The 25,580-nt window shown below is 41.3% G+C and overlaps 1 protein-coding gene across 1 annotated transcript in view; it reads right to left on the bottom strand.

Moving 5' to 3' along the window:
• Nucleotides 1-25,580, bottom strand: part of grin2da (glutamate receptor, ionotropic, N-methyl D-aspartate 2D, a) — a 145,113-nt gene that overhangs the window by 33,520 nt on the left and 86,013 nt on the right. The window contains exons 4-6 of the mRNA XM_067424872.1: nucleotides 22,688-23,016; nucleotides 2,879-2,993; nucleotides 1,081-1,286 (exon numbers count right to left, since the gene is read on the bottom strand). Coding sequence (XP_067280973.1) covers nucleotides 1,081-1,286; nucleotides 2,879-2,993; nucleotides 22,688-23,016 — 650 coding nt within the window. The remainder of the gene's footprint in view (nucleotides 1-1,080; nucleotides 1,287-2,878; nucleotides 2,994-22,687; nucleotides 23,017-25,580) is intronic.

The raw sequence follows: 25,580 nt of genomic DNA, 5'->3' as shown, positions 1-25,580 counted from the left end.
TATATGTAATATATGTACTTTGGTATATATATATATCAAAGTAACATCCTCATAGATGGCAGGACCCAAGGTTTCCCAGCAGAACATTGGCCAAAGCATGACACTGCCTCTGCCGGCTTGCCTACTTCTCAAAGTGCATCCTGGTGCCAAGTGTTCTCCAGGTAAGTGACACACATGCAACCGGCCAGCCACAAGGTAAAATAAAACATAATTCATCAGACCAGACCACCTTCTTTCATTGCTCCGTGGTCCAGTTCTGATGATGCCGCTGTTGGCACCCCACAAAAACTGCAGTTTTTAAGATGCTCTGACCCTAGCCATCACAATTTGGTCCTTGTCAAACTCGCTCAAATCCACATCAACTGTCACTTCTAACACATCAACTTTGAGGACAAAATGTTCACTTGCTGCCTAGTATATCCCACCCACTGACAGGTGCCGTGATGAAGAGATTTCACTTCACCTGATCAATGTATATATAGCAAAAATGAGAACAAGACTTTTTTTGCATGCCGGTAATGAGAATATTGGGGTAAATATGCTTAATTATAATAAAAGTGTCTAAAAAATAATAGAGTGTAATTTTTTTTTTTTTAAGTGTAAAAAATAGTAGAATACATAATAGTGTGTAATAAAAAAATCTTAAGGTTCTTAAACAAGGCTTAATTTCCTTCATGCAAAATTTAGCTGGTTAAACAAAATCATAATATAATTCATTAAAATATAATTCCCATTATCGTTCTTAATTTTGAGGTGAAATATGATCTGGGCATGTTTTTGACAGCTTGTGTGATTCACCCAGGCGCTGTATGCCAGACCAGGAAGAATTTGGAGAAATTTAAGGTAAATGAAGTGAAGTGCTCTAACACAGAACAATCATTGATCAACCTCTTCCATTTCGACGTGCATTTCTAATTTATTTAAATTCCATCAGTGCTAGTGACATTACAGGGAATTAATGCCCCTGGGGTAATGTGAATGTAATTTGCAACATCTGCATATTCACTGCCACATTTGCTAGAGTGATAACCCCAAAGGTTGAACATTTCTATTCTAAAAAACCACAGACTGAACCTTGACCTGTTGTTGAGTGGCAGACGGCACGGAACAGAGTCTCTGATGCAGGAACCTGTTCCAGGATCAGCAGGCTCTACGATGACGAATGGCCTCTCTTCCAAAGTAACCACACGCAAGTGTTGGGAATCATCCAGAGGTTTGAGGAAGGGGCCGTACCGTGACCAGGGTGGGTAACGCAGACGCAGGACTCCATTCTCCCACCAGCCTACCTACAACAACAGTAAAGACTCCATTAAAATGATAAACACGTTTAGACTTCAGACAGATGCAAAATGCTTCATAATGGTGCTTTGATGAAGTTAAATTGATGTTGACAGGGCCTGTCTATGTTTTCTATCTGACATTCTTTACATCGTCAGTGGATATAGCCCCGACTTTATTAAGTAAGATACTTGAAGCTACGAGACATATAAAATGTCTGTCTTCCTAGTGACAGCTATTTCAACAAGACACGTAAACCCAAACCTTTGAAAGCTACTGCAGTATGACACCTTTGTAAGTTCACATGATTCCCAATCTCAAGTGTTAACCATCTCCCAGTGAACATGGCAATTAAATGTAAAAAAAAAAAAAAAAAACACTTTTGTTCTAGCTTAACAATGAATGATTTACGGTTTCTGCAGCTCCTTTGGCAGTTCTGAAACAAGCCATTTCAAACTGTCAAAATGAATAACCAATACCAAAAACGTTCCTGCAAAAATCTATTATTTTCCATGGTTTATTGACTTTTGCCAGGAAAATACTGCATGTGCAATCATTTGCAATTGCCACTCAATTGCATTCAAGTACACTGCCCTGTAAACAAATTCCCTTTTGAGAGTAATTTTAAATAACAGACAAGTTATTGGAAAAACAGGAACATTGTGAATTATACAGTAAAACATTAATAAGAATATAAAAGCATTATCTATGCACTGCAGAATAGCCATTTTTATTTAAAAAAAATCCTGAATTTAAAGTCTTTAATAGGGGAGGGAGAGATTACCATCTCAGTGTACAAATGGTTGATAATTTTGCTGCATGATATGTAGAAGTATATATATACACTGTAAAAAAATATTTAAATAATTATTTACCTGGTTGCCTTAAAATTTTGAGTTCATTGAAATAAAAAAATTGAGTTAAAACAATGAACATTTTTGAGAAACAAAAACCTTTTTTTACAATATATTATTAAAAGATTTTGTAAGCATATTGGGTAATTGTGTGTTTTATTTGTAAAGACGCAGTGAACATGCCAAATAGTGCTATTTTCATGATTTATCAATTTTTTTATGTGGTTCAGATACAATAATATTTTGAGTTTCTATTTATTAAACCAATTTCCTTAATTGTATCAACTCAATTTTTTCTTCAATAAACTCAAAATTTGAAGGCAACAAGGGTTACTTACTTTTTTAAGTTAAACCAACATTTTTTTTAACTAAAAGTACTGAATATGGAAATTATTGGTCAGTACTGTCAAAGTATCGAAGAACACGAAATTCACATTCTGTTTCAATGCTTTAAAAATGTCAATTCCAATGAGAAAAAAAGCACCAAAGTGACCTTGACTTACTTGATTTGATTTTCTTTGCACAAAATTTCATGTGAATGTGCATATATGTATTCTTTGATGTACTTTAGTCCCTTTCCATAAGCAACACATGGTTCATTTCAAATGCATTCTTCCCATTTTAATTATATTGCATTTAAATGGCAAGGCAAAATGTGAACTCGCTTGGGAGCTGCATTTAAAACAGTTCAGTGATAACCATGAATATCTAAGCACATTTAAGCATACTAATGGCTCCACCCCTACCTCCTCCCAGCCTCTTCCTGCAGTGTAGGAGATAACATCCAGGAGCGGATTTGCCAGATAACCGTCATTATTAAAGGAATAGTCCCGTCCAGATAGAGTTATGTTGCTGAAGAACCTGCAGGAGGAGAAGGGGCGAAAAAGAGAAGGGTGATAAAGGAGGAGTCTGAGTGAAAGTGATAAAGAGAGATAGAGAGAGAGAGAGAGAGAGAGGGAGAGAGAGAGAGAGAGAGAGAGAGAGAGAGAGAGAGAGAGAGAGAGAGAGAGAGAGAGAGAGAGAGAGAGAGAGAGAGAGAGAGAGAGAGAGAGAGAGAGAGAGCAGCAATAGATAAAGAGTGATAGATGGGAGTTCCATTAGTCACCTCTCCACTTGGGGTGGTGTGTGTGATTTGTGCTGAATGCTTAAGGGACTCTAAAGTAAACCTGCTCCGCTGAACATTAAACAGAAATGACAACGCTGAATCTCAATGAACATAAAGAAATTGATTTACAGAATGATGAAAAACTGAAGGTATAACTGATTAACCAAATGAATGAATCAATAAATGAATACAGCATAAAATAGAAAAACATAATGAAAGTAAAGCTGAATGAATGAACAAAAAGAACTGGTAAAATTGAGTGAATTGACAAAAAAGGATGAATGGCTGGACTAGTGAATGCTTATGAATGGATAAAAAAAATGTATACACACAGTGTTGGATAAAGTAATGCATTACAGTCTAACGTTACTCCCTACAAAAAGTAACTAATTGCATTACTTAGTTTTGCATTACTTTTTCTCACCTGGGCTGTGACTTGTTTGGTTGTTTTTTAATAATAATAAGAACAAAGATTTGACAAAATGTAAAGACCACAGACTGTAAAAAAAAAAAAAAAAAAATTGACTGTGTCCGTGACGTCACCCATAGGATTCTGAAGAGCAGTTTTGAAGCGTAGAGTAGAGACGAGCTAGCTGTTGCCATCTTGTCAGCGTGTCATCGAGCATCACGCCCGGTTAACTGACAATGGGCAAAGAGGCGGGACGTGGGCGGGAACGGAAACAAGATTTCAATCAGACAACATTATTTTTCTCACCCCATTGGCAGATAATTATTGCCAATTTTTGTTTTGTTTTAAGCAAAAACGAATTTAATTTTGATTTGATTTTAAACAAAACAAGAAAACATATCTTATGTAGTTTTACTTATATAGTGAATGCATCTTTATTTAAGAATTGTTAAATATTTAGACTAGAAACAAGCAAAATTACTGAGTAAGAAGAGCATTTGCAGTGTTTAAAAAATGAACTCATATATTTTGTTGTGAATTTATAGGTAATGCATCACGTTAATCATTACTTGAAAAAAGTCTGTTTGTGTGTGTGTGTGTGTGTGTGTGTGTGTGTGTGTGTGTGTGTGTGTGTGTGTGTGTGTGTGTGTGTGTGTGAGTGTGTGTGTGTGTGTGTGTGTGTAATGAATAAAACAATAAAAATAAATGAGGACAATATTGGAAGAAAGGGTGGATGGATTCATGCATACTTAAATATAGGGCACTAATGCACAATATTAATATAGTTAGTTAGTTAATTTATTTAACAGGGACCATACACAACACAAATGTTGTGCCAGAGTTAGCTAAATAGCTCATTTGCATCTGTAGTCCCTGGGCAGGATGATGTTAAATAAAATGACAGCATTCTATTACAATCCAAGAGAAAAAATAAACAAACAACATCATATCATAATATCACAAATATTAAATCACAGAAGAAAGAAAAAAAAAATTATGATCACAATTGATTTTGCTTAAAGCATAATTTAAGTTCCGTTTTAAACAAATACTAAATGATGAGCACTCTTTAATATGAACAGGCAATGAACTCCATCTTTCTGCTGCCCTGTATAAAAACACTGCACTGTAAAACATTTTTAAAAAATAAGATGCCTGGTTGCCTTAAAATTTTGAGTTCATTGGATTTTTTTTTTTAGTTAATACAATGAACATTTTTGAGAATTGACAACCTTTATTCAAATATTATTAATGATTTTGTAAGCATATTGGGTAATTGTGTGTGTTTTACTTGTGGTGACGCAGTGAAACATGGCAAATAGTGCTATTTTCATGATTTATCAATTTTTTTATGTGGTTCATATACAATAATATTTTGAGCTTGTATTTATTAAACAAATTTCCTTCATTGTATCAACTAAAAATTTTAATTTCAATAAACAATTTTTTAAGGCAACCCGGTTACTTGCTTTTTAAGTTAAACCAAAAATAATGTACAGTGTGATTGTTCAAAGACAATCTTTTTTTTTTCTATTAATTTTTTTTTAAATCTAAAACTTCAGTTCGTTTAAAGTGAGTGTATAATTACTTCAATGCTGTTACACTTGTTTGATACCAGCTTGTAGCACAATAAGGTAAATGCGGAAAAATCATTGTGCATAAAAAAGTTTAGCAGCAGCCACAGGTAACTGATGCTTAATATTCATAAAAATCATTAAGCTTGTTCTAACACATCTAGAAACCCGTCTTATATGTTTCTTAAAATTTAAGTTTGAATCTATTATCATACCCAGGTATTTAAAATGCTTAACAATATTGCTTCACCTTTAATTAAAATATCTGGTTTATGCTTATTTCTTTTGATAGAGAAATACATTGACATAATTTTACTCACATTAAGAGTAAGACGAGTGATTTAACCAATCTGAGATTTTGTTCAGTGCAGTAGTCAGTTGGATAGCAGCTTGTTCTTTTGTTTTAGCATAGGTATAAATTACTGTATCCAGTGGCATAGCACCAAATTTTGGACCCTGGGTACAAACCATCTTGCTGGGCCCCCGTACCTTGTATGTTTATGTATAGAAAACGGACTTCCCTGCCTCGGGCCCTGGTTACTCAGTACCCTTTATCCCCCCAGTCCCACGCCCCTGACTGTATCATCTGCGCACATCTGGAACTGGACCTCTGGACACACCGTAGGCAGATCATTAATATATTAACTAAACAAAACTGGCCTAAGAATAGATCCCTGTGGGACTCCAATAGTGCAGCCAGGGAAGGATAAGCATATAGCGTTAATTCTTGTACATTGTTTCCTTACATTTAGAAATGATTCCATCCATGTTATTGTATTAATAGAAAAATTAAACATTGGCAATTTAGATAAAAGTACATTATGATTGATGGTTTCAAAAGCCTTAAATTTCATTTTTGGGTGAACTAACCCTTTATGTCATTAATGACTCACCTTAATGTTGTTCCACACCCGTAAGACCTCCGTTCATCTTCAGAACACAGTTAAAGATATTTTATATTTTAGTTCCAGAGCATTTGCAGTCTATGCACACTATACTGTCCATGTCCAGAAAGCTAATAACAATATCATCAAAGTATGTGACATCAGTTTGTTAATTGGAATCTCTTGAAGCATCGAAAATACATTTTGGTCCAAAAATAACAAAAACTACGACTTTATTCAGCATTGTCTTCACCGTGTTTCTCCAAAAAGATTCAAACGGTCATGAATCAGTGAATCGATCAATGATTTGGGTCACCAATGTCACGTAATTTCAGCAGTTCGAATCGCGTCAAACTGCCAAAAAGTCATAGTTTTTGATATTTTTGGACCAAAATGTATTTTCGATGCTTCATGAGATTCTAATCAACCAACTGATGTCACATATGGACTACTTTGATGATGTTTTTATTCCCTTTCTGGACATGGACAGTATAGTGTGCATAGACTGTATATGCTCTGGGACTAAAATATAAAATATCTTAAACTGTGTTCTGAAGATGAACGGAGGTCTTACGGGTGAAGAACGACATTAGGGTGAGCCATTAATGACATAAATTTCATTTTTGTGTGAACTACCCCCTTAAATCAAGGAAGACAGCACCAACAACACCTCCTCTGTCAATGGATTTAATTTGTTCAACAAAGTAACAGTTTGCTGTCTCTGTAGAATGACGTGCCCTTAATCCAAACTGCATTTGATGTAGTGGAAAAGAACCAAGATTTAAATATTTAATATATTTAAAAATTGAACAGAAATTTCCATATTTTATTTTTACAAGTGTTTTACCTGTATTTTGAATTTCGCACTTAATTGCGTTGTGTGTTAAAGTTAACATAAATCTCTGTAAAATTACTGGATAATATCCGTGTAATGAGCTGGCAGTACTTTTTCTGTTATTTTATGGATTTTTTTACAGTGTGGATGAAGGAAAATGAAGGCAACTGAAGGATCAACTTCATGAAAGTATTTATGAAAGAATGAATAAATAGAGAGGAAAATGATGAATGGACGGATAAAATATGAAGGAGAGCAAAATGAATCAACTTCATGAATAAATGAGCAAATACGGGGAAAAAAGCTGATAAAAATGAATCAAATAATGAATGAAATGGTGAACGGATGAATGGAGAGGAAAAACTGGATGAGTAACTAAGAACAGATTCATGAAATAAAATGATGGAACAAGAATGAATGAAAACGAGAATAAACGCATGAAAATCGTATTTATGGAGGCAAAATTGTAATGGGTAGATGGATGAATGAAACAAAAACATGGGTAACAAAGGATAAACTTCAGAGAGGAATGAATCAATTAATCTTAAAAAGAGGAACTCGGTGGATGAATGACATGCCCTAAAGCGCTGAAGCCACAGCTCCGACTGCACTTTTATCACACTTCCAGATCGGCGGCAGGACACGGCAGTCATCTCGCCAGTGGCTTGTTTTCAATATTCAGTGTTTGGAGCTCTTAGGATGCTGCTGAGATGCTCTTGTTAGTCGCCATGACAACTAGGAGCATGAGAGTAGCAGAGAAACTCTGGAACAGAGGGACGCGAAACGCGAATATCGCAAACAGAGTATCTTTCTCCCCTCCGCATGTGTAAACTGCATTTTGTCAGCAGTTTTGGTTTTACTGATGCGGTAATGGCCAGAGAAAAATACTCTTTCAACCAGCTCGTTTTTCATTTTTTTTTATTTTTGCCCGTCATTGCACGGGACGCTCGGCGTGGTTTTATGAGACGTCTCATAACTCTTTCCACTTCTGTCTTTGGGAGAAATTGCATTTGATATCTAATCCATAATTTACGACAGGCTTCTATATAAGAGATTATGTTCATTTCAAAGCGTCGGTCGAAATGACGGCTACGGGCCCGCTTCTGGTTTAATGCCCCATTTAATAGAATGTGAGCGCTATTGCTTAGCCAAACTTCATTCATCCGTCTTGAAATGGCACACTGAACACTTTTAGGAATACGGAATGAAGATTATGAATGACACTGCTCATTTTTCATGGCACATTTTTTTTCATGCACACTCAGATCTGGCACAAGGGAATTATAATTGAGTTTACAAATCACTCTCAAACTTCTTCGATCCGTCACACACGATATCTGCTCCGGATCGGCAATTAAAGAAAACGTCCGATCCGGTGTAATGCATTTATCTCGCACTCATTTCGAGAGTGCAGCGGAGAGCGTGACAATCTTAACAACCTCGAGTCTGCGATGCCAGCACTCGCACTTTCCTCGTTCCCTCGCTCTAGACCCCTGCAAGGTTGTCATAGCGACACTGCCATTGACATTACATGTGTTCCGCTAATGCCTTACATTGTGGGGTGAACAAACAACCTAAAGCACAGCACGTAGCGGAATACGGATGTCACTTGTGTCATCACAATGAAGACGAGAAAGAGAGAGGCAGGAAAAAGGGAGCGTGAGCCTGACACAAAATGGAAACGTAGCAGTGATGTACTGTCACACAGAATGTGAAATGAAAAAGCCTGGAGACACAAGGAAGAGGAAGCAGGGGGAAACGTGTGAGGCGCGCACACACACACACACAAACACACTAGGACAGGATAAGGAGAAATGTTGAATGTTTAAACATCACAGGGGTGTTTAAACTTCAGAAACATTTGAGGGGTTTTAATGTGTCCATTAAAGCGGCATTAGTATGGTGATGAGCAGAGCCCTGCCCTCTACAGCTGTGTGTGTGTGTGTGTGTGTGTGTGTGTGTGTGTGTGTGTGTGTGTGTGTGTGTGTGTGTGTGTGTGTGTGTGTGTGTGTGTGTGTGTGTGTGTGTGTGTGTGTGTGTGTGTGTGTGTCTCAAAGCAGATTTAATATGGCTGTGTACACTAGCAATATGGTTACCATATGAGTGAAAGTCATAAAAGTCATGGGTGGGTTCAAAAGTTAATTTTGAAAAGACCAAAAATGCTGTCTATGAAGGACTGTTCAAGCTCACCTGTGATGCCTAAAAATGCTTACTAGGCACATTTCACATGCCTATGATGCCCAAAAATGGCCTTTAGTGCTATTTAGGGTTATCTATGCAGGAATGTTCTAAAGGGCCATTCACACAAAACGCATTTTGCAAATGAGATGCAAGGCAGTGGAATAGAAAAAAGGCAAGGTGTAGAGAACGTCTTTTAACTTCTTTCCTTGCTGCAAAAAGATGACCTGAGTGCAATGGTCAGTCATGTCCATCTGGTGCATTTTTTATACAGGAAAATAATGAACGTCTATGAATGTTCGAACCACCTATGCTTCCCAAAAATGCTGCTTGTTGAAAAAGTCTGGATCTAAATGCCAAAAAATGATCTATGCAGGAATGTTTGAAAGAACACATGATGGAACACTTTCACGTGCCAAATTCTTAAAAATGCTGTTTAGGAAGATTGAACGTAAAATGTTGCCTATGGACATTCAATATGACAAAAATGTGGTTTGGAGTAAGTGTCTAGGAAGGATTCTACAAACACATTAGTTTGAAATCACCCATTATGTAAACCCATGATGTCAATCTGCAGGACCGTTCTAATGATGCCCAAAACTGCTATGAACGTTTGACACACATGCTTTTACAAAAAGATTTGTATACTTCCTGAGTTTAAATTTCAAGTATATTTTAAAGTATTTTTTATGTAGTAAGTATACTAATATCAGTGTATTAGAAGTATACTTGTGTACTGTTTTAATACTACTTGGGCTAAATCGGCCCACTTTTAGTATATAAAAGTAAACTTTAGTATACTTAAGTGTAACAGTAATACACTTTGTACTGCAACTACATTTTACTAGACAGAAACTTGTAACGCATTTTTTAGTTTATGAAATTACACAGAGGTATACTAGTAGTTTAATAGTTTAATACTCCAAGTGTACTTGTAAGTTTTCTTTAAATAAACTTATAGTTTACTGTTTATATATTATTTTGCAATTCAAAGGGTTAGTTAAGGGTTAGAAAATTCACACAAATGAAAATTCTGTCATTAAATACTCATCCTCATGCCATTCCTCCATTGGCTACAATGTAATTTCCTCTCTCAGGACCCATAAAAGGCACTAAAAACGTTGTTACAAAGCCCATCTCACTACAGTGGCTCTACAATCATTTTATGAAGTGACGAGAATAGTTTTTGTGTGCAAAAAAAAAAAAAAAACTAAAACTAAATAACGACTTATTTAGCAAAGGCCCATTTCAAAACATTGCTTTGTAAAGCTTCAAACCGTTTGAATCGTTATTCCGAAGATGAACAGAGGTCTTACGGGTGTTGAATGGCATGAGGGTGAGAAATTAATGATTGAATTTTCATTTTTGGGTGAACTAACCCTTTAAGTATTCTATGGTCCTATTTAAGCATTCATACTTTATACTTTAAATATACCTTTAACTGTTCTTTAACTCTTTCCATTTTAAAAACATTTTATTATAGCTTCATGCATCTTTTTTATCAACACTTGAATGTGGGTAAGTATCATTAAAACAAGAAACATTTTAAATAAAAAGCTGAGAAAATCACATTTGTCTGGATGGGATTCAGAACGATGATCAATAGACAGATGGACTAGGTCGAGTCCATCAACACCCCCAAAGCTTCACGGTCATTAACCCTTTCTGGGTAGACATTTCATTCAATAACATTAGCCAGTTTTTAACTTATATACTGTTTGATGATCACGTTATTTTACATTTGCATAAGGAATCGTCTAACACTTGTTTCTGCTTCTTCTTCCCCTGTGTTTTGATCCAGAGATTCTGTACTATTTTAGATGATGTGTAATAGTGCCCCCTACCATATAACACTGAAATGGTGGATAGACAGAAAATGGAGAGTAAAGTATAAAAAGTTAATAAAGTAAATTACTATATACACTACCAGTGGACTAGCTTACACACACAAAAATCAGATTCTCAGAATTTGGAACGAATCTGTTTTCTTTATAAATCAATATTTATAAACAATGTAAGTTTATATGACAGTATGAAAAACTGTGTAAAAGTATTTAATAGGCTACTCAATCAAAAGTAAACACAACTACAAGCCGAGTATACTTAGAATACTTCATTATACATCTTGATAAAAAGACTGAGTACGACAAAGTATACTTTCTTATTTCTATTTGAAAAGAAGTCTACAAATAACACACTTTGAATAAACTTTTCGTAAGGATATGCTGCCCAAAAATGGTGCTGGTTAAAATGGACAAGGTTAGACCCTTCAAACATATCTATGCTGCCCAACAGTATTCAATGTATGAATGTTTGAAAACATTTGGGTAACGCTTTAGATTTCAGCCTGGAAAGTACTGAGTAAGTAAAGCAAACTTAAAGCATCACTTTCGGAAATTATAGTTACAGGGTCAGTATGTAATCTACAGGCTGTAAATTAAAGTGGTGTTTGTTCCCCTTTTGTTTCATGTAGTTTCAGGTTAAGTATGAATCTGCGGGCTGTAAATTAAATTGATGTTTGTTCCACTCGTTTCATGTAGTTACAGGGTAAGTATGAATCTGCGGGCTGTAAATTAAATTGATGTTTGTTCCCCTCGTTTCATGTAGTTACAGGGTAAGTATGAATCTGCGGGCTGTAAATTAAATTGATGTTTGTTCCCCTCGTTTCATGTAGTTACAGGGTAAGTATGAATCTGCGGGCTGTAAATTAGAGTAGTGTTTGTTCCCCTCTTGTTTAATGTTGTTACAAGGTAAGTGCAATAAAAAAGCACGTCAAAATCGGATATCACTTGGAAACATTTATGTGAAAAACAACTTAATTCAAAACAGAATTACAACACTTTTTATTTTTATTTTTTAACATTTTTTTTTAATTTCAAATAAAAACATCCTGACAGAAAAAGGAATGTTTTGTCCCTTTTTGTACCTTAACAAACATACTTACCCTGTAACTACATGGATAATTACCCCTTAATTAAAAAAAAATTATGACAGTATAAATAATTTGTTAATTTTGCTGATAGTTACCCCTTTATTTCCCAAATATTACATATTGTTCCCTTATACCTACATGTACTTACATTATAGTTACACTATAATTACCAAAAGTTTTGCAGTAAATCAGCTTTAACTTACGCAGTACTTTCCGGGCTGTAATCTAAAGTGTTACCAACATTTGCATGTATATAATGCCTAAAAATGCTATTTAGGAAAGTTTGAATGTGCCTATGTTGACTAAAAATGCAATTTGAAGTAACTGTAGGATCCTTCAAAAGCCTACAATCCTTCAAATTAATCTATGATACCCAGAAAAGTTCTACATAGAAATGTTAAAACCCATCCATGATGCAATAAGGTTGCCCAAAAAAGGTTGTCTGTAAAAATGTTTAATGTATGATAATTATGTAATTTTTTTCTAAATATTTGAATGGCCAAAAATTAAGCCTATGCAGGAAAATTCTCACACATCAATAATTCACTAAAATGCAAAAAAAGTAGGTATGTTCCTATGTGCCTGTGATGTCCAAAAATCTGTCTTGATAAGCAGCTCACAAGGTTGAGACACAACCAGAGAGAGAGAGAGAGAGAGAGAGAGAGAGAGAGAGAGAGAGAGAGAGAGAGAGAGAGAGAGAGAGAGAGAGAGAGAGAGAGAGAGAGGGAGGGAGGAAGTTGGCAAAGTTGGCTGAAGACGTCAATACTGCTGCGACATCCTGCACAGACAGCATGAGTTAATAAGAGGAAGTGGGTGTAAGAGTGAGCGAATGAGCAATGGAGCAGACCTTGAGTGAATGAATGAGTGAGAGTAAGATTGAGTTTGAGTGTGTGTGGGTGAAGCCGGGTGGCTGCGAGATCAGTTCCTTTGGTGACAGTCGGTGATATTTCCCCCTGCACTCAGCGCACCATAACCAATTATCCTATTTACATGCAAAACGACACTGCATGCATGCCTCTTTAGAGCCGCCCGCAGGGGCAAGACGAGAGCGGAAAAATGAAGGGATGAGACAGTGGGGGCCAACAAAAGGGTGGGAGAGAGGAAAGAATGAGTGCGAGAAAGAGCGAAGAGTATGCGATAAAGAGATGGAATTAGAGTGGGGGGAAGTAATGTCGACATGATGAGACAGGAGAGTTATTATGAAAGGGCAGGGACTGAGAAACGCACGGGCATTAAAGTGTGGGAGGACGTGAAAAAGACAGGAAAAGAATGACAGAACAAGAATGAGAAGAGAAAAAAATGATTGTGAAAAAGTTCAAAAATTGATAAAGGGTGAATAACAGTAGGCAGGAGTGCATGTGAGCATTCATCAAATTCCATTAGTTTAGGCAGTAACAAAAAGTTAGCAGTAGGGGGCAACAGGTCTGTTGCAATATGCTTAATAATACAATGCCAGCGTTCTTGTCTCCTGCACCAGCCTCTAATGACTGATTTAGGAACAGCTTTTGGAACATGCCTCCATATTTAAACTGGAGTAACTGTAGATGGCCATACATGCGATGGTCAGAGACAAATTGAAATAATATTCAGTGACCGTGCCTGTAATCGGTGAACTTGTGCCATTGATTGGCCGCAGATCATGCTGAAATATAATGAGGCCAAAGAATCAAAGTGATTTCATTATTTCATCAACTCAAAATTGGACTTTAGATGAATCATAGTAATACTAGATGCTGTTATCCAACTGACCAACATACTAATCAATTTAACTTCACTAAAACATGACCACAAGCTCATGGTCGCTCCGTAGCTCAGAAATCCTGATCAATATCATATAATCAATATCAGACTACATGAATTTCACTATACATGTCATGAAACATTTTCAGGACATATTTCATTTGAAAATCAAAAGAAATAGAAATGATATTTTGCTAAAAGAAAATGCAGCACATTTGTTGTGATATTTCACTCATCAATTACTCACCCTAATGGCGTTCCGAACCTGTATGACTTGGTGTGTGTGTGCTTGCACAGGGCGTGTATGATGCGTCACGTGCAGTAGTGTGTAGAAGTACTTGTAGTCAGTGCATGTTGCATGTTGTGTGCTGCATGTTGCTTCTGCCTGTTACTCTCTGCTTTCAGCTACTGCCACCGGCTAGCCCCCCTAGTGGAGGTGAATAAGAGGAGCCGAGTGCGTGAGCCTCCTCCTGCCGGTACACAGCCTCTCTACCACCAAGACTCCTGCAGTGCCTCCACGTGGCCACACACGGATACTGGGTGCCGCGAGGCCCCAGGCTAATCTGCAGGGGATCTCGGAGCAGCAGTGGGCCCCAGAGGCATGACGTGCAGGCCCACCGGCGTGTGGATACGCCCTGGCGTCTGCCAACCACTGCCCCCAGCTAGGGGTCAAATAGCATGGGCAGATCGGGCTCATAGCCTTGGATGGCAACCTGTCTAAGAGAAGGTCACTCTGAAATAAAAATCGGGACTGTGAGGAGTTGCGCCCCACAGTCCACTATCAGCATAGTAAAGCCAAACATGGAGCACAAAGAAATCCCAAATCCTATACTTCCAGCGGCGGGAGTCCGTAGGAACAACGCGGCGGACGGTGGTGCTGGTCCTCCTCCTGGAGGATACCATGACAACGGGACCTTAAACTCTGGGATTGTCCCGGGGAGGGTCCTGTCCGACTACATCACCCCGTCCAATGCAATAATGCGCTGTCGGAAACCAGTTATTATGGGAACCTTTAACGCATGCACAGCGAGAGAAGAAGCGAGGTTGATAGAAATTGCACATTGTGCAGAGGAACAGGGAGTGGAGATCCTGGGGGTCCAAGAACATAGGAGAGTGCACACTAATGACCTAATACTGTACCGCAGAGTGGAGAGATGCACGTTTATTTCCACATCAGCATGGAGGAACGATGCGCAAGCCGCAACAGGCGGTGTAGGGTTAATGCTGGGCCCACGGGCACGTAAGGCTCTTCGTCGGGTTTACAACCACACCGACAGGATCATGTGTGCAGAATTCTCGGGTAACCCAATAACAACAGTCATAGTCGTGTACTCACCCACCAACGTGGCGCCATCTGACGAGGTGGAGAAGTTCTTTGAGGACCTTGTAAGAGCGGTCCGCGGTGTCCCAACGCACAACTTCCTGGCAATTCTTGGGGACTTCAATGCGAGGCTTGGACCAGAGGATGTACCCTTCCCCTACCACGACTCAACCAACCGCAATGGCACCTACCTCACTGCCCTCCTCACGGAGCACGAGTTACTGGCGGCAAATACCATCTTCCGGAAGAGAACAGGAAAGAGGTGGACCTTCCGGGACCGAGCCTCAGGAACGCTACGGCAGCTAGATTACATCCTAGTGAGGAAGAAGTGGAGGAACTCCATTATGAATGCTGAGCCATACAGCACTTTTAGTTCTGTGGGCTCAGACCACCGCGTGGTCTCAATGAGAGTTCGCCTGAGCCTCAGGGTTCCCAAACCAAGTTCCAAAATACGGTATAACTGGAAAGCTTTCTCAAGTGACCCTGGCCTTCTAACCAGATACACAGTGGAGGTGAGGAGACGATTCCAGCAGCTGGACAGGGGAGCGGAGGCAAGTGGCGAATACAGGAGATTCGTCTCAGTAAACAAGGAGGTGACTAGACTGTGCGTGCCTAAGATGGAGAAAGTCAGAACCTCCCTGCGATCAAAACATCCAGAGGTCATAGCAGCACGTGGGATGGTGGAGGAAGCCCGCCTCAACTTTGAGCGGGAACCAACTGCGGAGAGGCGCAGCGACCTGAACGAAGCCAAACAGTTTCTTTTCAGAACCTATGATGCCATCAAAGGGGAAGAACTGATGGAAAGAGTGCGGAGGGTGCAGGCGGCGCAAGGGGAACAGCAGTATGGGGAGGCCTGGAGGGTCATCAATGAAATGACGGGGCGGAAGAGGACGAAGGAGGGACAGGTGAAGGGAAACAGCCCGGAGGAGAGGGTGATGACCTGGTCAAGCCACTTCAAAAAGCTGCTGGGGGAAACACCAGACGTAGCTGAGGAAGAGGAAATCCCATCAGACCTCCCAAACCCAAACATAAACGATGGTCCCTTCACACTCTGTGAGCTCATCAGGGCAAAAGCCACAGTAAGAGTGGGGAAAAGTGCTGGTCCGGATGGCATACCGCCAGAGGTACTGAAGAACTGTGACTTTGATGACATCATTCTAGAGTTCTGCAACCTTGCTCTGCTGCACAATCGGCTGCCTGATATGTGGTCTCTATCAAACATCGTGCCAGTGCCCAAATCCGGAGACCTCTCGAAGCCAGACAACTACCGAGGCATCAGCCTGACCTGTAGCATTGCGAAAATCTACAACCGAATGATTCTGAACAGGGTCCGGCAAGCAATAGACCCTCACCTGAGAGTAAATCAGAACGGCTTTCGAGAAGGGCGAACTGCTACAGCCCAGATCTTGGCACTCAGGAGATTGATAGAGGAGGTGAGGAAGGACAACCTGACTGCAGTCCTATGTTTCATAGACTTCAAAAAGGCATTTGATTCAATTCACCGAGGTATAATGGTGAAGATCCTGAAGGCATACGGAATTCCTCCGAACCTTCTCCGGGCAATAGAGTCCATGTACTCAGGAACAAGGGCCAGGGTGGTGACACCAGATGGCAACAGCGAGGAGTTTGACATCATGGCTGGAGTCATGCAAGGGGACACACTAGCCCCCTTCCTCTTCATCATAGTCCTTGATTATGCGCTCAGGAAGGCAATCAGTGGGCGAGAGCAGGAACTAGGCTTCACGCTGACACCAAGGAAATCAAGTCGACACCCGGCAGTAGTCTTGACAGACCTTGACTATGCAGATGACATCAGTCTGCTCTCCGACAACATGGAACAAGCACAGGAACTACTACACAGGGTAGAGCTAGAGTGCATCAAGGTTGGCCTTAGGATAAATGCAAAGAAAACTGAGGTCATGACCTACAACGTTCCACCGGAACATCAACCTCTGATAACAGCAGAAGACGCTGTGCTGCAAGAAGTTGAGGACTTCAAATACCTGGGCGCATGGGTCAACTCAACTGAGCAAGATCTAAAAGTGAGGAAGGCACTTGCTTGGAGGGCCCTGAACGGCATGAACAGTGTATGGAACTCCAACCTTTCCCGCCAAATCAAGCTTAGCTTCTTCTACGCGACGGTAGAGTCTGTTCTCCTCTATGGCAGTGAATGCTGGACCCTGAATCCAACCTTAGAGAAGTCCCTGGACGGGTGCTACACCAGGATGTTGCGTGCAGTGCTTAACTTTAGCAAGAGTGAGCATGTAACCAATAAAATCCTGTATGAGGGAGTACCAAGAGTGAGCAATAAGATTGCTGTGAGGAGAATGAGACTTGCAGGACATTGCCGAAGGCATCGAGAACTGCCAGCCAGCAAGCTGGTGCTATGGGAACCAACACATGGCCATCGGTCAAGAGGACGTCCCACACTAACGTACGTGGACATACTCAAGAGGGATGCAGGAGCCCAGAGCACCAATGAACTGGCCAGATGCATGGAGAATCGGGATGACTGGAGGCAACGATGGAAGGCTCGTCTGAGGACGACCTAGAGAGAGATGACTTGATATTTTAAATACTGTTTTTGTCCAAACTAAAGCTAGTGGTGTCCAAAGGAACATTGTCTTTGCATTGTGACATTATTTTCATGACAATTTACCCCCAATTCTCATTACCGCAATGTGGCAAAAAACCTCTCTCTCATTATGAAACAAATAATGATATATTATTTAAATTGTAAGGTCATTTCATGAGAACCTAATTAGAATCATATTTGGAAAAAAAGGAGAATAACAAATACAGTTGAAATTAAAATCTTGATATATTGCTGTAATGAGAATGTGGAAGGAAAATATGCTTATTTATCATGAAAATAATGCTGCAGTGTCACAATCTTAATGGTCCTAAAAATAGGCAATAGGCAAAGTATTATTTTTTATTTTAAAACTGGAAAATGACACGGACATGTTCTTTGGAGACTCATCTCTCCGTTTTAGAAAATTAATTAGATGACAGCTCAGTGACTCGCATGAAGCTTGAATATGCGTTCATTAAAAACGCAGGTTGCAGTGATTTCAAAATAAGGAAGAAAACAATCAAATGAAAGAGAAATGATGGGGGGCCTGTATGCAAACACTTGTAAAGGATCTATAGATGTGATTCCGTGCTCAGCTCTAATGAACCGAGATCAATGGGAAAACCTTGAGTAAAATATAGCAGCAAATCCTTAAGTGTACAGGCTGTGCGTTGGCTGCCCTAAAGGAACAGATGTTGCAATACTTTGAGGTAGAGAAGCAAATCCCTTTTCAGGCGAAGAAATCAACTTTCAAATGTGGAAAACCTAATATGCAGATGTCACATCAAACACAACCTGATGATTGATAGTCGGGCTGGTAAAGTGGGCTTGAGAGAAGGCTCAAAATGGAAATGAACTGGCCAGGTCAGCTTACCTAACCTGATGGCATGTTTAAGTGATTGACTTTTAAAGGTGCTTAAAAGATTTATGATTCCCTCAGTTCATGCCTGAGTGACACAAACACTTCCGAGAGAGCTCCCCCCACCATAAAAGACAAGTCAACAGGGCTGTTTGAGGCCAGATTTTTTGGGGAGATTGAGTGATTTGTGAGAAGCATGACTGACAGGCAGCAAATCCCTGCAGTATGAGCTGTCAAACACAAATCAAATGCAGGTTAAGGCCTTGCGTGTGTGTGTGACTGAACACATGTGGCCTCACTGGGGTTACGAGTGAAAAGAGACCCAGGTAAAAGAGAACACAGTTTTGATTCAGTCATCACAGCCACTATAGTCTTTGAATTTTGCACCACAAGAGATGAAACAGGAACTCATTAGATTCTTTTTTGTTTTGCCGCTCTTGATGCATCCGGTTTAGGGCCATTTCCTCTAACAGTAGAAAGTCAATGTAGTGTTCATACATAATTAACAGCAGCTATGCACGGCTTGAAATAAAGCGTTTCAGTTTGTGTTAGGAGTCAGTGGGGAGATATATTACAACCAAAATGTAATAAATATTTATCATTTTACATGGAACGGTCTTAGACTGCAATAACTATTATTGCATTATTTCAAATGTAGCTGGATCACATACAGATCATGGAGGAAAAGAAAAGAAATAAAAGACTTGTTTGTGATTATCTAAGAACATCATACATGTTTTGTGGATACAAGTTTTAGCTTGGATGCCATTTTATATGCCAGTGTACTCTAAACATTGGCAGAATCTGCTTTTAGAGGATATTTGCATTTATTTACAGTCTTTCTTCATTTAAAAAATGGGAAGTAAATATTGATAACTCAACCTGCACTAGCTAGATTTTCAACTAATCAAATTCATATTAGAATGAGAAAATACCTCCAAATCTCAATTTGTCAAGTTATTACAAGGTCGTTAAAAGGTTCAGTTTAAAAGTTTGAGAACAGTGATATTTACATTATATAGTAATAAATAATTAAAGTGACAGGTAAGAGTGAATAACACAGATTATCTCTTCAAAACGGCACCTGTTATGGGATATATTATGCAGCAAGTGAAAATTTTGTCCTCAAAGTTGATGTGTTAGCAGCAGGAAAAATGGGCAAGCGTAAGGATTTGATCGTGTTTGACAAGGGCCAAATTGTGATGGCTAGACGACTGGGTCAGAGCATCTCCAAAACTGCAGCTCTTGTGGGCTGTTCCCGGTCTACAGTGGTCAGTATCTATTTAAAATTGGTCAAAGGAAGGAACAGTGGTGAACCAGTAACAGGGTCATGGGCAGCTAAGGCTCATTGATGCATGTGGGGAGCGAAGGCTGGCTTGTGTGGTCTGATCAAACAGATGAGCTAGCTCAAATTGCTCAAGAAGTTAATTCTGGTTCTGATAGAAAGGTGTAAGAATATACAGGGCATCACAGTTTGTTGTGTATGGGGCTGCATAGCCCCAGACCAGTCAGGGTGCCCATGCTGACCCCTGTCACGATCTAGTAAAAGGTAAGTCCTTGGGGAAACACGACCTGATCATCAGGTTCCTGAGGGGGGCGAGAAGGTTAAATCCACCTCGCCCTCCCTCTATACCCTCTTGGGACCTGTCTCTGGTGTTGACCGCACTGCAGAGACCTCCCTTTGAGCCTTTGCAGTCAGCGGAGTTGAAAATCCTGTCTCTAAAGATGGTACTCCTGACTGCATTGGCCTCCATCAAGAGCATAGGGCACCTGCAGGCATTTTCGCTCGACGAATCGTGACTGAAATTCGGGCCGGACAACTTTCACGTGATCCTGAGACCCCGGCCTGGATACGTGCCCAAGGTTCCCACCACTCCCTTCCGGGACCAGGTGTTGAGCCTGCAAGCGCTGCTTCGGAGGAGGCAGACCCAGCCTTGGCTTTTTTCTGTCCTGTCCGAGCCCTTCGGACTACGTGGACAGAACGCAAAGCTTTAGGACCTCAGAGCAGCTCTTCGTCTGTTACGGAGGCCAGCAGAAGGCAAAGGCTGTCTCCAAGCAGAGGATGGCCCATCGGATAGTGGATGCCATTGTCTTGGCATATGAATCCCAAGACGTGCCCTGCCCACTCGGGATTAAAGCCTACTCCACCAGGGGTGTAGCCTCGTCCTGGGCGCTGGCTCGTGGCGCCTCGCTGACAGATATTTGTAGAGCTGTGGGCTGGGCGACAACCAACACGTTCGCTAGATTCTATAGCCTACTTGTAGAGCCGGTATCTTCCCGTGTACTCACTTCCCAAAGTCGGTAGCACCGGAATGCCGTTCTAGTGTCGGCTTGCTGCGCCACTCCCTTCCTCATGGAACGGATACGTGCGCTTATATGCTCCAGTCCAGTTCCCGAGAATGGGGAACCCTGTCGAGTCCTCCGCAACCCGCGGCAGTCAGACGTGGCGCAGCGTCTGACGCCAGGTCTAACACTCGTATGCATTGGTGGAACTTGTGTTATGCTGGGTTCCATATGTTGTGACCCCCAAGGCGGTCCTATATGTGTATTTTCCACAGTATGGCGAGCCTGTGTCTTTCCCTCGGCAGAGCCTGCTCTACCATCTCAGTGCGGTGTTGTCCCCCGCCTAAGAGGGCCGGGGCAACCCCTGGGACTTCCGTATGTTGTACTGCCCATGGCCAGTCCATATGTGTACTCTCCACATAGTAACTCCCTCTGGGATAATGTCGCTTCCGCAGTGCCCCCCGGGGTCTGAATGGGTTTTGTGGAACGGCAGTGTGACTGCAGGAATTTCTCCACTTGTTCAGATGGGGTCCGAGGGACTCTGGCAGGGCGCTGGAAGTGGTAGTAACTGTGGCATTTTCCATAGGGATCACAATTCGTCGGTCCTTCCGACATACGTCAAAGTGACCGACTGAAAGGGAACGTCTCGGTTATGTATGGTAATCCTCGTTCCCTGAAGGAGGGAACGGAGACGTACGTCCCGTCGCCCCAGTTGCTGTACCGTCACTGCAGGCCGAGTCATTAGTGAAACGAGTCTTCGGCTCCTCAGTGAAAAACAACAGTGCGTGGCGATCGCTTCCGCTTTATACCCGCACTGCGGGCGCGGGGTGCGATATGGAAAGCACGCACGCCAATTTCCAACGTACATCTCCGTTCCCTCCTTCAGGGAACGAGGGTTACTATACATAACTGAGACGTTTTACTGTTTGTTTGGGCAATTATGGCTGTATGGCTGGGCAATTATTGTCAACATACAATATTCTATATATATATATCAAAAACGGTATTCTCTTTTGCCCCGAATAAAAACAACAACAACAACTATTTAGATAGAACTAAATTAAATACAAAATGTTTACGTTTACTGAACTGGTTGGGATGACCAAAATCTTATTTTGTGACTTATTTTTCAGCTATAGGTCTATTTAACAGTAGCAAGTCAAGAAATAAATGAAATATATAAACAATACTGCTTAGTCTTCACTTTTTAGATAAAGCTACACTGCTACACTATATGCTACACTGATGCTTAATAAATATATTAAAGTTATTAAGCCAAGCATGGGGTGGTTTTCTATTTTTCATTGTTGTTTGATTAACATTAATCACACAAAATATTAGGTTTGACTTAAGACCTGCACGGATCCAGTTACCTCAACTGTATACGTTCACTAAACATCCCCACATGTGTTTATCTCAATACTAGTCAGGACGTGAATTTTACATAATTTTGACCACGCAGGGTGCACTTCAGGCCAGAGTCCGGCAGCGCAAGCATGTCCTGCACTGCGCTTCTATTTCTCTCATGTGCCCATGTTTCTGTTTCTTTCTTTATGATGTGTTTTGTGTATATATTTAACTTTTCTGCTTCCAATGTTTAGTGAACAGTCTGTGTTATCTGGTAACATTCTTTGGGAAAGTATGCTTGAATCTGAAATATTCGATATTCACAATATTTTCACATTTTACATCGTCGGCAAAATTATTGCAATATAATCACTATTATTCGATATATATCACCCAGCCTACTCTAAAATTATGAATGTTATATTGTTATTCTTTCTTCTCATTTTTGTATGAGACATAGAGTGTTCAATAAACCAAGCTGTGAATTATTAGCAATCAAGTAGATTTTCTTACCTGATCCTATCTGGTATCCTCTGGGTTTGATTTCCATCCATCATGCAGTTCCCGGCAAAGCTTGTCCCTCGAGCCCCAGGATACTCCCTTCGCAAAGCCATAGCACCGTGCGTCAGTACTGACACACCCTTTGCGATTCGCCTTCGTGGCTCGTCCCTCCATCCCTGTGGCCTCACTGCGAACACAGCCTTGGGTAGACCCTCGAGACCAAGTCCTGACAGAGCCGGGCCCACCGCAAACCACATATGTGAGGGAGTCGCCTGCCCTGATGCCCATGCAGCCTTAAAAATGTGCTCTGCCTCTTCCTGTGAGCAATACAGGAGTCGCACCTGTAAAGAGTGGTAGAGCGAGAATAGAATCAGGATTCAAAGGGACCAATTTTACTTTCCCTTTCAAGGGAACTCAAGCTGTGTCAGTGCTGTGGGAATGCCTCTGCATGATTGCGTTGTGAAGCACGTATGTAATCTGTCCAATGGAGTGACGGAACGTCATAAGCGTGTGACGTCATCCAGCAGGAAGTATAAAGCACACCCGCAACAAACACCAGTAGCTTCTGATGCCTTCAGCAAGCGCTCTTTGTGATCATTGTCTGTCAGTTTCTGGTGTTTTTGTCTGCTAACACAAGAGTTTTCACCACACAAACAAACTAATTATTTACATTTATACTGACAAGAGTTACGTATACTATGGCGAGCAAACAACAGTTCAGGAAGTGTATTCATCCCTGCCCACATTACATCTCGGGTAGGGATACACACCAAATGTGTGTTGTTTGTATGGGAACATTGTGTTGTTTGTGTCCCGCCGAGTGCTCTTTGAGGATGGGTGCTTTGGCACGCATTCCCCATGGCTCAGGCCCCGCTTCAGCTGAGGCAGTGTGGAAGCTTCAGTCGTGGGGTTCGCAAATAGATCTGACAGCAGGGTTAGAGACGGGCTCTGCCTTATCTCTGCCTTCACCTGTCAGATCTGTTGCCTCTATTCGGGGTTTGGAAGCACGCTCTGCTGTGTCTTCCACCCCGAAGGAGGTATCGATGCTGCAATTATCTAGCTCTGAGGGGGTGGATATTGTCAGCATTGATGCAGGTGAAAGTGAAGCTTTATTCCCCTGCGAGTGAGAAGCTTGTGGAAGTACTGAGTAAAGCAGTGGCCTGGCTCAGTTTGGACTGGCCAAAAGAAGCTCAGGAATGCACGGCGTTCAGTAGATCCTTCCCCATAAATCACAGGCACCTGCTGCTTCTGGAAGTGAGCAGCAAAAGCAGAGTACTAGCTCCTCACATCGAGTGCTACAAAAGCAGATTGTTGCCACCCGTACTCCCCCACAGGGCAGGGGGCGACGCTCTTAGGCACATCCTTCGAAGGGTAAGATGGATCTGAGGGCCGTCATTATCTCTAAGAAAGCTTCGTCGAATAGACCCTGACGCCAATGGTGTCAGGGTAATAAGGGTGGTCTTCTCATGGCTCGCACCCTCCGAGGAGGGCTATAGTATAGTCGGGCCAGTTGTTCCCTGCCGGTTCGTTGTTGCCTCAGGGCGCTGCGCTGAGCTCGCTGTGCAGACTACATCAGAGGCCAGTCTCAAAAGACTGGTACCCTTGGGTCGATTGTTTGGCAGAGTGGGAGAATCTTCTAAATATATCCCAGTGTGTTCTGCAGATTATAAGGAAGAGGTACGCCATCCAGTTCAGAAGGCATCCACCCAGTTTCAACAGGGTTCTGCCCAGTGGTGGGCCCCGAGCAGGCTCTGGTTATGAATCAAGAAGTACAGACTCTTCTGCAAAAAAAAGGCTATAGAGAGGGTCCCTCAAACTAGCAGGGAGTCAGGGTTTTAAAGCCGGTACTTCATTGTCCCCAAAAAGGATGAGGGGTTTAGGATAGATTAGCTCCTTCTCAACCGCGCCAAGATGTTCAAGTTCAAGATTCTTACACTCAAACAGATCAGGCCACAGATCAGGTCCAAGGACTGGCTTGTCACGATAGATCTAAAAGACGCATATTTCCATGTCTCCATCCTTCCACAGCACAGGAAGCTTCTGGGGTTACTTCAGGGGATCTTCACAATATCGGGTTTTTCCATTCAGTCTAGGGTTGTTACCCCACATGTTCCCCACATGTGCATGTGTAGATGCAGCTTTGGTTCCCTTGCCTATACAGGGGTTTCGGATTCTCAATTACATCGACGACTTAGCGCAGTCAGCTTAGATGGCGGTTCAAAATCGATATGTTGTTCTCGCACACGAGGAAGCTGGGGCTGAGACTGAACTCTAAGAAGAGTATCTTTCTCCGGAACAAAATACTACATATCTGGGCGTGAGTTGAAATTCAATTACCATGCGGGTTCGCCTATCAGAGCCTCTCGTGGGGTAGATTCTCTCAGCAGTAAAAAGGGGTGAGTCTGTTGTTTCAGAGTCTTTTGGGTCTGATGGCAGAAGCGTCCAATATTATACCTTGTGGCCTGTTGTTCATGAGACCTTTGCAGTGGTGGCTCAAGGCCAAGAGGTTTTCTCAGAGGGGGAATCCGCTTCGCACCATCAAGGTCATGCGGTTATGGCTTTGTGCCTTGGTGATGTGGAAGAAGCCTTGGATCTTGGTTCAAGACCCAGTGTTGGGGGCTCCATGTAGTTGAGTCACTCTTACAACAGATGCCCATGAGTGGTCACTCAGCCCAGGGTCGGTGGCAGTACCATCATCGTTCCTGAGATGATAGCAGTGTTTCCAGCTCTGGGACACTTCCTGTCAGAACTCAGGGGCCATCATGTAGTAATCCACACAGACAACACATCGGCGATCTCCTATATAAACCATCATGTGGGTTGAGATCATGCCCGTTGTACAAGCTAGCTCCCCAGCTCCTCCTGTGGATCCATGGGAAACTGCTGTCAGTCAGGGCAGTTTACA

This window comes from Pseudorasbora parva, chromosome 19, assembly GCF_024679245.1.
Source record: "Pseudorasbora parva isolate DD20220531a chromosome 19, ASM2467924v1, whole genome shotgun sequence".
In the NCBI taxonomy this organism is placed as follows: Eukaryota; Metazoa; Chordata; class Actinopteri; order Cypriniformes; family Gobionidae; genus Pseudorasbora; species Pseudorasbora parva.
The sequence above is the reverse complement of the archived record's forward strand: the minus strand, read 5'-3'. Positions and strand labels throughout refer to the sequence as shown.